Source organism: Gobius niger (assembly GCF_951799975.1).
Source record: "Gobius niger genome assembly, chromosome: 1".
NCBI classification, from domain to species: Eukaryota; Metazoa; Chordata; class Actinopteri; order Gobiiformes; family Gobiidae; genus Gobius; species Gobius niger.
This window is the reverse complement of record NC_136852.1, coordinates 25,899,189-25,914,517: the sequence shown is the minus strand read 5'-3', so window position 1 is coordinate 25,914,517 and position 15,329 is coordinate 25,899,189. Positions and strand designations below refer to the sequence as shown.

General features: G+C 40.7%; 2 protein-coding genes across 2 annotated transcripts; one reads left to right on the top strand and one right to left on the bottom strand.

The window, feature by feature from the left end:
- Positions 1-171: 171 nt before the first annotated feature.
- nudt8 (nudix hydrolase 8) lies at positions 172-3,346 on the bottom strand. The gene is made up of 5 exons (XM_079561248.1): positions 3,289-3,346; positions 2,023-2,724; positions 1,684-1,816; positions 1,281-1,358; positions 172-574 (listed from the first exon to the last, which is right to left on the bottom strand). The coding sequence occupies exons 2-5, from the start codon at positions 2,721-2,723 to the stop codon at positions 389-391; spliced, it is 1,098 nt and encodes a 365-aa protein (XP_079417374.1). The 5' UTR covers position 2,724; positions 3,289-3,346; the 3' UTR covers positions 172-388.
- Positions 3,347-4,579: 1,233 nt separating this feature from the next.
- ftr86 (finTRIM family, member 86) lies at positions 4,580-8,460 on the top strand (the record flags this gene model as incomplete). Its single annotated transcript, XM_079559410.1, has 11 exons — positions 4,580-5,083; positions 5,554-5,649; positions 5,746-5,979; positions 6,159-6,315; positions 6,464-6,553; positions 6,622-6,642; positions 6,735-6,761; positions 6,839-6,877; positions 7,033-7,098; positions 7,195-7,397; positions 8,125-8,460. 11 exons carry the CDS (start codon positions 4,580-4,582, stop codon positions 8,458-8,460), a joined length of 1,773 nt encoding a protein of 590 aa, XP_079415536.1.
- Positions 8,461-15,329: the final 6,869 nt, after the last annotated feature.

Here is a 15,329-nt window from a genome sequence, read left to right as displayed (position 1 = left end):
TGTCGAGTGACTAAGAACATGATATAAATAAAAGTCTAATGTTTGTGCTTGGATTTTGTGACAATACATCATTTTGGTCAAATCAAAGATACTTTCTACTATAAATGAAGATAAATAATGCAATTATTTATGAACCATGGCTCAGAAAGTGCTTCAGTAACGTGATCTGTGAGACCAATATGTAATTAATTCATAATTCTGTCCTTTTCAGTCAAATTTAAGTGCCAAGTTGGCATTAGTTAAAAGTTCGGCCTGGCTTTGATATGAGCTCTTTGTCGTCCAGGAAAAATCTCTATGACCCCAGTAGACGATTCACTACAATTCAAAGTATGACCAAATAGTGCAGCTCCACGATCTTCCATTAAACAAGTGCTTTTGTTTTGAGCTCCTATTGCTGACAGATTATCTTTAAAGTATGGTCTAAAGCCACAGCGGTTAGGCCCCACACTTTGTGTTTGCCGTTCCTGAACACCGGGAGCGTGTATCCGTACTTGTCTCCCGTCCGAAAATGGGTGTAACCACGATTCTGGGGGTTACACAGGTGGGACAGGGACATAGTGAAGATCTCCTCCACCTAAAGTTAACACAAACAAACAACAACAAAAATAGTATTATTATGTTCAAAACTATTTGGCAAAATGTGATTGAGTGACATAACTATCGGAGTAGGACTAAACAAATCTTTTAGAGAGACGACTGAAATGAACTAATGATGAACTGATAACACAAGAACCCATGCATTTCAGAACATGATTATAGAGCTCCAAAGAACAGGGTTTGTCACATTTACACATAATTGGAGCTCATGGCATGGTTGCCAGGAATCAGCAGCGAAACCCAAAACCTATGAAAATAAGGCCACTGTGCCCCTCGACTCGCTTCCTTCTCTCTTGAACACAAACAGAAAGAGCAGCACTGATGAATTAGATTTAAGGATCTGTCGTTTTTGTCGTAATTGAGCTGCAAAAACACTCATGAAGCTGCCTTATTCTGTGAAAATATTGCTTACTGGAAAACCAATGTATTATCTAAATAATGCATTTTTTGACGTTTGCTAAATAGCAATTTTGATATCATTGTGATTCATCTTGCAGCCTTAACTCGTTTAAATTCACCTTCAGTTTTAAAAATGTACTCACACTTGGAATCAAATGTTTTTAAATTATTTTTTTTAAACAATTGTTTCTATTTAGTAACTTCTGGAGAACAACTTATATCGATATCTGATATGAGTAGAGTACACGTGCAGTGTAGTGTTTATTTAAATGACTGCACCTTACCTCCCCAGGGTTTGGCTTGAAGGAAAGCTCCTTTAAAGGGCCCAGGTTTGCCAGCACCGGAGCGACCATCATTCCTGTCTGTAAAAAGATGCTGTCAGAGTGGGTTTCAAAACACCAAGATAGTTATAGTATGAGTGAAGTGAATTTGTGGTGGTATGTGTAAAACGGAAATTAAATTGAAATGTATTTTTCATTTATCCTGCCTCCATTACTTTGCCTGCAGGTGTGACATGTACAGCTCTACTTTACATAAGCAGAGAAACTTGACCTGTAACTAGGCCAAATGACTCCAATGAAGAAACACAAAGGGTATTTGCCAGTTTGTCACAATTGATGCATTCAGTGTTAGCGATGATACAAAATCTGGCAATATATTGTGCAGCCCTAATAAGCAGGGTTTTACCATTTCCCTGAGCGGCTTCAGGACGCCCCACACTTGCTCTGCTCGCACGTTTATCCCCAGTTCCTCCCTGGCCTCTCTCAGAGCCGTGGCTACGACGTCTTTGTCTGAAGGATCACTCTTCCCTCCTGCAAAACTGAAACAGAAATGAATGCACAAGTGATTTACATGAGAAATGTTGGTCTGAGAGAATGCAAAATGATCACACGAACAGTTACAGCTTACGCTATGATTTGCTAATTATGACAGATCAAACTGATTGTGTTCAATAGTGCATCCCGACAAAGTAAGCGTCTGCAGGTTTAGTCCACAATATGACTGAGCCTTTGTGTTTTTACTCACCTGACGTCTCCCTTGTGCCTGCCCTTGAGCGTGCTGGAGCGCAGAGTGAACAGAAAGGCCGGTTCCTCCTCCATGCTGCAGAGACTGACCAAAACAGAGGCCCATCTCGCCTGCTTCTTTCCCAAACTCAGACCTCGCCGCACCTTCTCCACGTCGTAAAGCTTCAAGTTAGGTTCAAGAATCTGCCGACATCTTTGCTCATTCCCAGAGGATAAACAGTCTCTCCAAGCTGAATCTTCACATGGGACCGTCTTGTGATGAACTTGTCTGATTTGATTATGGGTTAAAACACTGGCATTAGATATAGAGCTGAAAAACCTAGTTGAGGTTGAGGTAGGACCGAAACATAAATGATTTGGTTTACGAGGGTCACAGAAGCTACAATGTTGTTGATAAAACCAGGGTTTTCTATGGGACTGAATGTAGCGTGTACAGTCATTGTCAGCCCTTACTGCAGTACTTTTCCATTGTTTTTCCAAAACAATAAACTTGTGTTGACAGCTGAAGAGAGCTTTGGGAAGGTCACAAAATGGCTTCATATCGCTTGAATATAAAAGTCCTCTCAAGTTAGATGTGCAAAACGGAGATCTGTTCGTCTGAAGGAATCTTGCGATATGTCTTTTCTTGACTGTTTTAGAAACATGTTGCAACAAGGACCAAACTGGACAAGCCCAATTCATGAACTGTGGGCTTCTGAACATCCTGTGTAGAAAGAGATAGTGAAAATGTCAGAGGGGGGGTGTTCAAATACAGATAAGACAGCTTGAAAAAAGGACAAAAATATATTTTAAAAAGAACATGCAAACCAAGCACGCCAAAGCCCTTATTAAAGATTGATGTGAATTAAATAAACCAACAAGACAAAATTAAGATGGCGATGAGTAACAATAACAACGAGGTTAAAAGTTCAGCAGGAGTGTTGACATCACAAAATAAATACAAGTTGCTGGTAACAAGTGACTGACTGACTACAAACTATGGATTTAACTCATGTGACAATAAAAGTGCCAGGCTATTCCTACGTGGGTCTTAAAAACAGAAACAAATATATGCTCGTCTTTACCATAAATGCAACTGTCACTACACTATTCGGGCTATTTCACCGGCTAGCAAAACGGCTAGCACAAAGGTATAAAACTACTTTTAGACAACTGCTTTCACCACCGAGACCCAATTTAGTATGCGAGTTGAAGCGTTTGTTAAAATCGACTTTCAAACTATCCATCACCTCAGTAAATATGGCATAACTAAGGGAATATCTCTCACCTTGAAACTTGCGTAAACAGCAGCTGCTGCTTTCGCCTGTCTGGTTTTGGCCAGCTTCCGGTTGCCAGGAGTAAAAATGGCGACGGGCAGCGTCATGGACGTCACGTTGCCCAAACGCGGTTGCAGCTTTGCAAGGTACGTTCAACTTTTATTACATTTAATTGCACCATGTGGGTTTGTTGAGTTGATTTCGAGCTATTCTGTATTGAGATTTACGAATATCACTTTAGAAAACCCAGCTTGCCAGGGGAGAGACCGTTGGTAAACTGGTTAGTTTGCTTTAGGATGCTCCTTTGGGGAGGGGAGAGTGGAGTGGGGTAAGTTGAGCCACCCTTATATTTTGAAAATAAAACATTGTTGATCTTTTTATGATTTGGGCTTGCCAGACAACAACAAAAATGACCCCAGTTCTGTTTTTTCATGACTCAAAGTGATTTTTTTAGGCATGTAGGTCATTTTTTTTCTCTGATGTTGGTAGTAGTTTTGTTTTGAAGCCGATTTATAGATTTCTTTCTAAATAAACACAACTATCTTGGTGTTTCCAAAGAAGAAAACATGGAGTAAATTGACCCAGGGGCTTTGGGGCAAATTGAGCCGCGTCTGCTCCATAACAATCAATGTTTCAATGTACAATAACATAGTCTTTGCATTTCACAAATTAAAATAAAGTACATTCAATTATTTATTTATTTATTTGGAGTCAAAATTGCATGATCTACAGATACAGATAAAATTGCTAATGGGAAACTCTATAATGTAAAAAATAAGGCTTTATTATGCTTAGTGTCAATTTCACCTTTAAATCTGGTGGTTCAATTTACTGCAGGACCTGATTCAACTTCCCCCACTCCCGGGGGAAAATGAGCCAACAACTTCTTTAAAACCAAATATCACAGACGATCCTTGAAGACGCCGACAACTAGAAAACATCCCAAAAATCTGTATATAAATGTATGTATATAATAATGTATATAAATGTATTTATTTTGTATCTATTTTATACTGTTTTTACACAATAACCACCAAAGCAAAAAGTTGCTCATCTTACCCCACTCTTATTGTGTATATATTGATTTCCGAATTGGTAAGATATAAACCTAAATGGGAGTTACCCAGAACCTCACCCCAACCTGTTTGACCAGTCTCTCCCTGGGTCTAGCAGGTTCACTTTTGAACAATGTGATTTGTGTCTATAGGCATTGAAACTCTCACCTCCTCATTCTCATTTTCTTTTATTTGTTATATTTAGTTTTACTTCTTAGTTTATTCACAGAGAAAACCACCAACTCAAATGGCCTCAGCTTGGACCGAAGAGGAAACTTTTACGTGCTCTGTATGTCTGGAAACCTTGAGGGACCCGGCCACTCTTCCCTGTGGGCATTCTTACTGCCTGACTTGTATCCAAAACCACTGGGACAAACGGGACAGCCAGGGCCAATACAGCTGTCCACAATGTAGGCAAGTCTTCAACCCACGACCATCGCTGGCCAAAAGCACTCTTCTCGTGGAGGCGATGGAGAAATTAAGAACCAACAGCATCAAGCAAAGGGACCCCTCGTTTGCCCCGCCATCTCTGCCCGTCTACGTGGATGTGCTGCCTGGAGAGGGGCCTCAGCCTGGATGTATCTACCCCCAGCTCCCCATCCCGGTGGCTCCGAGGATGTGCCCTCAGCATAACCAGCCTTTAGACCTGTTCTGTCATGAGGATAAGGAGTGCGTCTGTGCGCTGTGCCGCCAGTATGGACACACGGGGCATCATGTGGTCAGACCTGGAGAGGAGAGGAAGCACAAACAGGTGCGTTGGACTAAGCTTTGTCATGTTGTGTTTACCATTCATTACAGTATCGTCTGTACAGTCCATTTTACACTACACAGGTAAGTCTGAGATACTGGTACTCAAAATCGGATTCCATATCAATAATAAAAGTGTGAACAGTCAACTAAAGGCTAATATTTATAGTTCGGGAAGTCTTTTGGAATTTAAATGCTTTGAATTACTATTTTTAGAACAAGGGGGTTGACAACATGTGTGAAGGCATTGCAATGACGTTATCCAGTTCTTGTGTCATGTGTCAAAAATGTGGTTGAACTTGAAATCTGGCTGCAATGACTCGGCCACAAAGGCGTGCTGGTGTAGAATGCACATGTCTGTCTGTTGACATCTTGGTTTAAAGAGAAATGATAGTGAACAATATGCATTTCCTGACACAAGCAGCTTTTCCGGCTTTCTTTTAACTTTAGAAATGGTGATGTTTGATTTTGCAGGAAGAACTTGTTCAAATGCAGCTTGAAGTAAAACGCCGTGTCCAACTAACTGAACGAACACTGAAGGAGATCCCTCACGTCGCTCAGCAACAGAAGGTACTGTTTTTTTTCATGGGTTTCACTTTGCTTGTTTTCCTGTTGCGGATGGCTGCCCACCTAAGTCTTTTCTGTCCCCTTCATTTCCTCCTTCAGGCCTTGGTCCAAGCCTTGCAGAGTGAGAGCACGGACCTCTTCTCAGACCTGATCAAGACGGTAAATGTCACAGGGAACCAGATCGGGGAGGTCCTTGGTGCCCATGAAGCTTCTATGGGCACTCGGGTGGAGGGCGGTGTCCAGAGACTGGAGCAGGAGGTGGCCCAGCTCCACTGGAGAAGTGAGGAGCTGAGCAGACTGGCCGACATGCAGGACCATATCTGCTTCTTGAAGGTGAACAAATGATCATTGGTCTTGCAAATTTAAATTATTTCTGACTGGTCATTGTTAGAAATTACAAGCACTCTGTGTTTGGTTTCCAGAGTAGGGGTTCAGAGGGTGTAGTGAGATAATGCGGCTCATTTTCTCTGCGTTTAATACATGAAGTTGAAAAACAGAGTTTTGTCTTGCAGAACTTCTTCCTGCTGGAGCCTCTTGGTCAAACTGATGCCGAGCCTGGTCTGGGACATCAGGAGACGATGGTGGCCACAGTTCGCTCAACACTCAAGGAACTGCAAGTGTCGATAGAAAACCAATGCAAAGCAAGCATCGCTAAGATCCAGGCTCTTGGTACGTTTAAAAATCTACTTACCGGTAATTCTTTCCCTATAACCTTTTCGACATGATATACAATCTATACTTTATAACAAACCGGTGAACGTGTGACACATATGGTAGTTGTATTTAAAAAGCTATGCTGAAATCATCTTTAATGCAGTGAATGATGAGGCTCCAACAGCAGAAACCAGTCATAAACCAGCACCAACTCATACTGCTGCCACTCCTCCAGCCAGGATGCAGGACTCAGGTATTTAAAATACAGAATCTGTAACATTTACTTAATTTCACACTCAACTAAATCTATTCATTTTCCAGTTTATGAAACGGTTATTCCCGGTAAGTTACCTTCTATTTGCTGCTTCTCTCCAAGTTAGCAGGTTGTTTTCGCTTCATCATTCCTTTCTCTCTTGTCTCTTCAAATTAATCAGGTCATGTGGCTCCCGTGGTCCCCCAAGGTAAGATGATGAACAGCCCATTATGTTGATACGGTTTTTAAAAGTTTGCTTATTGGTTTTTATTGTGTCTTTTGTAGTTGAAGCCTCTGCTCCTCCTCCGCCTCCTCGACCCTATCGTAAATACAGTGTCTATCCTCTATGTTCAGTGTACAATCATTTATCTCCATCATCTTCGGGGAATGAGAATGAGATTGTTGCCATGGTTGAGTTTCATTCATAAACTAGGAATTATCTTTGCACTTCATGTCTTATTCAATTCTCGTTCTTTCAGTTGCGCCTGTAGCTGCAGCGAGGCCGGCGAGCTACGAACCAAAGACAAGAGAAGAAATGATTAAATGTAAGTGGCATTTCCCCTTATTTTACTACTCCTTATTAGAAATAAATGACTTAAAGCACAAGGACCCCTTCACTCACCCACCCCGTTCTTTCTCAGACCGCTTTGTTCCCACGCTGGACCCGAACACCGCGTATCGCCACGTGCAGCTCTCAGACGGGGGTCGGAAAGCCACACTTAAGGCTGAAAACATGAACTACCCCGAACACCCGGAACGCTTCCACTTTTGGAGGCAGGTCCTGTGCAGAGAGTCTTTAGGAGGGAGCCCTTACTACTGGGAGGTGGAGTGGACGGGAACCAAAGTGAGTCGAAGTAACTCAACACTTCAATAATGTGTTTTTTTGTTTGTTTTTTTTCCTCTGGTGGGCTGCGTTTTTGAGCACTTTTCATCATTTACCATTTTCCTCTCTGTAGGTTATTTCTGGATCTCTCCGTCATTATTTGCTATTAAACAGAAGGTGAAAACAGTGGTGAACAGATACTGAAATCTGGCTGGGGCTGTACTGTATAGACTGCAAAATAAAGCAGTTTAACTGTTTAAACTGCTTTATTTTGCAGAGTCTATACAGCAACAAAACTGGATTACTTGACAAACCCTGACATGGAGCTTTTGGATCAGTGGTACTACAAAGTGCGTTTTCAGTCAGTTTAGTTAACCCTGGTTTTCTCTGAGGATTTGTGTGCTCGTTCACGTGAATGAAGAGTCGGCGCCCAAGCAGCCAATCACGAAAGAGACACGGTTCTTTTGAATATCAATGTATGTGTAAACTTGTGCCGAATATACAGCGACATGAACCAAGCCTGAATCAAGCGGCACATAAGAAGAATGTTCACAACTGTGCTACCAGGATGTGAAGGTTTATGCAAAGCAAAGCCTTTTAAGTGCAGGGATCAGTTTCAAACAGGATTTTAGTTCTCTGAGGGTTTAGTTGCCCTGATGAAGGCCAAGAGCTGAAATGCATTTATTTGGTTCATTTATCATACAGCATTTTTGTCAGCGAGTTGACTATTTCCACCTTTTGCCGACAGGTGACGATTGGTGTGTCCTATAAGGAGATGAACCGCGAGAGCTCCGATAACATGAGCAGACTGGGCCACAACCCTCACTCCTGGAGCCTGTACTGGTCTGGGTCTGGCTTTTCGTTTTGGCACGACAACCAGGAGAAGCAGCTGGGCTCTCCCAAGTCCAAGCGGGTCGGGGTGTACCTGGACCAGCACGCGGGGGTCCTGGCGTTTTACCGTGTCAGCGACAACCAAGTCGGTCTCATCCACAGACACCAGGCGGATTTCACGGGGCCTCTGTATCCTGGGTTTAGATTCTGGGCTGGAGTCGGGTCTTCAGTCAGCATCTGTGACCTGGACTGAGCTAAATGATCGGCCGCTCAACAGGTTTTAAGTTTGAGTGCATTGTGTAAAATGTTATCTCAGGTTTCTTAATGCATTTAAATAATCAATCAATCAATCAATCAAATTTTATTTGTATAGCGCCCAACAACAACCAGAAGGTGCCCAGAGCGCTTTCCAGGATAAAAACAAGAATCATCGTAGACAACAATAAATACAAAAACACATAAAAACAGCAGTCGAGACGGTGGCTATCCGAAGGCTTTCCTGAAAAAATGTGTCTTCAACTGTGATTTAAAAACACTCAGCTCTGTGATGTTTCGAAGCTGGACCGGAAGTGCGTTCCACAGCTTTGGGCCTTGCACTGCAAATGACCGGCCTCCAAACTTTTTGTATTTAAACTTGGGAGTGACCAGGGAGGTGTGTTCAGAGGAGCGCAGAGTTCTGGCTGGTTCGTAGACCGTTACCAATTCGGCAAGGTAGGCCGGGGCCAGACCATTGATGGCCTTGAATAATAAATTACACAAATAAATGACTATAACACAAAGGAGACAGACTTTTTTTAATGGACAATTGACAGTGGTGTGTGTGTGTTCATGGTGTGTGTGTGTGTTCAGAGCGGGTAAATATACTGTATTAACTACAGGACGTACGATTTTTAATATTTGAGTTGACTTTTTCAGCAGAGAGTGCTCGGGCAAAACTTTTCATTGCTTTTGGTACCTTCTAAGAAAGAAGTTTACGTATAAATTGAGATTATTTTCCAGATACCCTTCTTGAACCTGCTTTCAAGATGAGTTTAAAATTAAACCTTAAAAATACAGAAGTCTGCTTTATGCATTTCATCATATTTTTAGTTTAGGCATCTATGGCCATATAGTTAAAAATCAATTTGTAGTTGAATTGTAGTTGGCTATTGATCGATTTCAGTCACATGACTTTATCCTGTTGAGGGCACCATTGGGGAGCAGCGGGCAGAGCGGGTCGTCTCATGATCGGAAGGTCGGGGATTTCAATCCTGCCTCTTGTCGTTGTGTCTTTGAGCAAGACACTTCACCCTCCTTTTCTCCAGTGTTTGCGCAGATTGGTGTATGAAAGCGTGTGAATGGGTGAGGAGTGGTTCTTTGCTGTAAAGTGCTTTGAGTGCGTTGTGGTGGGGGAATAGCGCTTAATAGACCATTTACCTTTTTTTTCTATTGCTACGGTGACTCATTGAAGTACAGGTGCCCGTCATATAATTAGAAGATCATGAAAAAGTGGAAGAGCTTGGTCGCTTCGAACTTCACCCCATTTGGAGCTGTAGGAATATACTGGGAGAGGCCAAATGCTAACAACATCTTTGGTCTTTTTGCGTGACTGAGGGCACACAGTTCTTCCATACTGTGATATGTTCTTACCTGAGCTTAGACGAGTTGACACGTACCTGTCTTGCACAAAGACCAGACAGGTACGCATCAGCTCATCTAAGCTCAGGTAAGAACATAGTATGTAAAAACGGTGGCCTGTTCCTTTTTAACTGTTAAACGAATATATGATGGACTCATTACATGCTAATAGGACAGGGAAAGCAAATGCAGTGTGGCAGCCAATTCAATTAAATTAGCATTTTCAAACTCTCAACCCACCACGTTTGTTTCCTGGACTCATTTAGTGTCAAATCCCTTGTATGTATTGTGTCCTTGGTCATGTCCAGGTCTTTATCCCCATAATTCCTGCAGCCTCTGTCAATCAAATGTAGGGCTGAAACAACTAATCGAAAATAGTCTACAACTATTTTAGTAACTATCATCACCATGGACCTTTTGAGGATTGTTTTTATTTTTTTGTTTATTCTTTTCAAGAGTGGATCTGTGCTGCGACTATTTCCCTTGTCCGTGAAGATATCTGTAAAATCAGATATGGCTACTGTTTTTAAATATTGGCTACTTTGGCATTGTGCAAAATGGGCAATAACCTGCTTTTATTAACATGCCCTGTTTTTGTTGCAATGGACAATGACACGCTGCTGTATATGGGACGTTTTTTCTCTACAGACAGGTGATAAGTGACCTACTTGGCCCGAGACAATGCCTCAGGAGGTGGGAGCAGAGAGTGGCCCCTTATCTACTGTAGTCTAACAGCAACTACACAAAACAAAGCGAGGAGTGGTTAATGTCAGACAATTGCGTAATAATGGGCTGTCAGGATGCATATAGACCCCAGACTCCCATCGCTCCCCCTACAACTGTTCAAGGGTCCTCTGTCGCCCGCACCAAAATGAAAGGTATGGTGAAAATTAGATTTTTTTATTTGTATTTGTGGGGGTGTAATAGTTTTGGATTGAATTTATCCTCCAGCAGATTATTGTTCGAGAAAACCATCTGCAATAAATGTATGTTTCACTTTTTGGTTGGTTTTTGGTTTAAAAAACAGTCTAAGCTCTCAGTCCATGCATGTTCCATTGTAGAAAAGGTTTTCAAAGAGAAGTCATCTGGCCTTGGTTGTCATAAGAAAGACATGTTCTCTGAAGGCTCCACATTATGGGAAATTAAAGTGCCATATGTGATAACTCATTTGAATGATTATAATATTAATGTCATATTTTACTGAAGCATTTCAACACAGTATGGTCCATGAAATGTGTATTTGTTTTTGTATGGTTAACAAAAGGGGTCCAAACTAAAATTGAACTACATAGAACATGCATTTTAGTTTGTCTGTGTTGGCAAAAAGTGCGTATCAGAATCTCGGGGCTGATTGTGGCTTCTTGTCAGCTAATGCAAGGAATCTGACTATATATTGCGCCCGAGTCCATCTTCTTAGGCCACATTTATCCTTAAATGTGTGTTACATTTTATATTTAGTTTATGTACATGTAGCTTTTCTTTTCCAGCTGCTGTGATCCTGTGTCTCCTGGGACTGTCGGTGGTCAAAGGAGATATTGTGGAGGAAGCTAAAAAAAGATTTAAGTGGAACAGCGTTGGAACTGATGAGGGGACTAACTCAAGGGGTGCCCCAAATCAATATAATGGTAACCCTCCATCTATAAACACTGTTGTATTTACAGGTTCTCATCATATAATTAGAATATCGTTCAAAAGTTCATTTATTTCTGTAGTTCAACTTAAACTGTCAAACTAATATGTGATTTAGACTCATTTCATGCAAAGTGACATATGTCAAGCCTTTATTTGTTATGTTTTACAGTCCATTTTTAAAATCTTCTAATTTTATGAGATTTTTAATTTGAGGTTTTTACAAGCTGCGCCATAATAATCAAAATATAACAAATAAAGGCTGCATATCTCACTTTACATTAGTTTTATTAGTTTCACAGTTTAAGTTGAATAACAGAAGTAAATGCACTTTTTCATATTCTCATTATATCACCTGTATGTCGGTGTTTGTGTATCTTTATCCATGTAACAGTGTTGGAAAAAAATACAGATTTTCATTACAGTAGAGAAGTACATTTAATCATAAAACTTGTTACTTTTACTGACACTTTTACTGACACTTTATCTGCCAGAAAAACACAGGTTATGTTGCTGCTGCACCACCAGTGTTGGCAACGTATTAAAAAAGTAACGAGTTACAGAAATATATAGCTTTATATAGTATCTAAGGACATATACATATAACATATAACATATTACTTAAACACAATACGGGAATATATCAATCATTACAATTTAAGTAAATTGAGCCACAAGAGCATTTAAATGGTTTGTTTGATGCACAAACGAAAAAATGCCAAACTCCCCCCAAATAAAATGCAGCACCAAATCAAGTTGGATTCTGGTGTATAAGACAGTGTTTTTCAACCACTGTGCCGTGGCACACTAGTGTGCCGTGAGATATTGTCTGGTGTGCCTTGGGAAATTATCCAATCTCACCTAGTTGTTTTTTTTTTTAAACAAATGCATTATTATCCACAAACAATGTACCGTTTTCGAGTGTCGATGCCGTCTAGTGATCGGCAGAGTAACCATATTATACTCTTCCATATCAGGTAGTTCATTTCTTTGATACAAGAGAATTAGTGATGTATTGAGGCATTGTGGCTAGTGAGACTATACGGCGTTCCTAGCCAAGACACTTTGATGAGAACATTTTCTGCTGGTGGTGCCTCGTGATTATTTAAATGAAAAAAATGTGCCTTGGCTCAACAAAGGTTGAAAAACACTGGTATAAGATACAGTTGTGTGTAGCTAACATCAAAACAAAACACGAGAGAATGGGGGAAAGTGAAGGAAATAGATATCTTTGAATGAACTTTTGCACAGTGGGATTACTTTTTTCAGTTTCAGATTCCTTTTTAAAGCTGTAGCTACTAATATAAAATGTTTTACAATTTCAAAGTAACTTTGAAAAATGAGCAATGATAAGAGTAAAACAATATCTTTCTTGTCATCAGCAACGTCTGGCTTACAGTAGTTTTAAGTGTCAACTTCATGGTCTACAACTCTCACTTATTTTTATTGAAAATGTCTGAGATTGAGCTTGTGTTGACTTTTTAACCTCTGTTACTCCAGTGTGTCTGACGGACCAGGCGGCGTGTGGCTGCTGTCTCATGCACCAGCACATCGAACGAATGAAGAGGGACTTTAACGAGAGCTTCACTGAGCTGAAACAATCCCTCGCTAAAGCCAATGACGACCTCAACCAGTTCAGATGTGAGTTCATATCACAGTGTTGTCACAGTGCCAATGGTGGAAAAGCTGAGCAGAGAGAGTTACAACATCACTAAGGTGGTAGGAAATATGGGAACAAGAAACCATTTGTCTGGAATCTTGATATCACTACAAGTACATAGGATTTGTGTAGCCAATACAAAACCAACAAATGCTAGAAAATTGAAAAGAACTGAAGAGACTTTCATTAAAACAAAATGAACATGTCAATCCAATCCAAAGATGGGAATTTAACATTTTTGAACTCCGTATAGTCCATTTAAAGCCCTAATGCGTAACATTGCACCCAGTGAATAGAACACAAACAAGCATTCATTTTATTACAGATAATTTTGATGTTGATGTTGATTGTTGAAAAATACCTTTAAAAAAAACATGCATCTTTGCTATGAAACCTGACTGTACCTTTAGTGGGAACGTGTGGACTAAAGCGGTGGTCTCAACTGGTGGGTTTGGACCCAAAAGTGTCTTGTGGAACCATTTTCAGTGGGTAGCAAGCCTTTCCCAGAAAACTTTTTTTTTTTTTTTAAATGTAGGCACTGTAAATGTTGCGAAACACTGCCGGAGTCTGTCTGAAAACCACAATTGCAACTTTCCTGCACCGGATCAGAGTCACCAATACACACTAATGGCATTACAAAGAAGAAGCTAATAGGACCCCCGCTGAGAGTATTTACTCTCACGGACAAGTAATGAGTAAAAAAAACGCGACATGCTACGACACCTGCAGTGGCGCTTATAGGCCTCTAGGAGCATGAGTTACTTTGTGCTGCTTTAAAGCCTAATAGCTATAGCAGTTAAATACAGTGTTTTGCATTGAATGGAGCAAATACATGGCTTGTCATCCTATAGTGTGATGGTGAGTCCTGAAGCCATCCCAGTTGAGAACCACTGGACTAAAGGCATCCAAATATGAGATTTAAATAGGTTAGATCCTCCTCCAAATCCATTCTTTGATTACCCACTGCAAAAATAGCATTTCTTGTGTGTATCGATTCACATTAAGAGCATGTTTTGTATTAATGAAAACAGTGCAATTCAAAATGTTCCGCAGTGTGCGTCCAAGCTCCAACAGTGGTTAGTACATGTGCTTTAAATGACTACATATACTACACTGTGTGCTTGGTGGATCTAGTAGGAGCATTCAAACCAAATCACCATCTCTTCATCTCATTATTTATTATTTCTATCTCTTCCCAGCTGACCGTGCTGCCTTCTCCGTGGCTCTCGTCACCACGCAAGCAAATGGTTACTTCGGGCCTTTCCGCGACGAGACCGATATCATATACAAGCACGTCCTCCTCAACATGGGCAACCATTACAACACCGTCACCGGCGTTTTCCTCGTCCCGCGCACTGGGGTCTACAGCTTGGCCATGACAGTGTACAGTGATGCCAAAGGGCCTGGCAACACCCTGAAAGCGTGCGCCGCTTTAAAGGTCGATGGGAAGGTGCTGTCGATGCTGAGAGAGTTTTACTTACAAGACCAAGAAGACAGCGCAACCTCATCTTTGGTCGTGCGACTGGTGCAGGGACAGAAGGTGTGGATCTCTCTCCCCATAGGCTGTTTCCTCTACGATGACGGCAGCCATTATAATACGTTCAGTGTGTTCTTGCTCTACACCACTGACTAGGATGCAATGCAATCAAATTTCTCCGCTGTGGGACGAATTAAGGTCTTTGTATTTATCTTAGATTTGTACACTGAGTAATTATTTCTTATTTATAATACATTTTGAAATGAGCTATACATTTTGATGCTATTAGTCATAATGCTCCTGTAATGTTATGAAGTTTTGAAGACAAAAGATGAGCTCAAATGTCATGTGTCAAATTTAGATCCTGTACTGCAGTTTGATTCCACTGCTCTCAATTATGATTGTCCTTTCATTACACATGATGCATCCTCTAAGCCTGATGTAGGGTCCTGGAGAGTCATGTTTGTAAATGATAATTGGTTCTCATATATTTTACCTGGTTAAATAAAACCAAAACCTGGTCAAATGAAAAAAATAATAATAATAAGGAGCAAATGCCTGTAGGCCTGTATTTAAACTGAGATGGGAGCAGGTACAACATTCTTTTGCTTTCATTTAATTTTGTGTGGTTGGATCAATGTAGTTGCGTAATAAAGCTTTTCACAATTCTGAATAATAAAATCTCAATTTACACGTGTGTATGTTTCATGTTGATATTTCTTTCTTCTTTTATTTGATC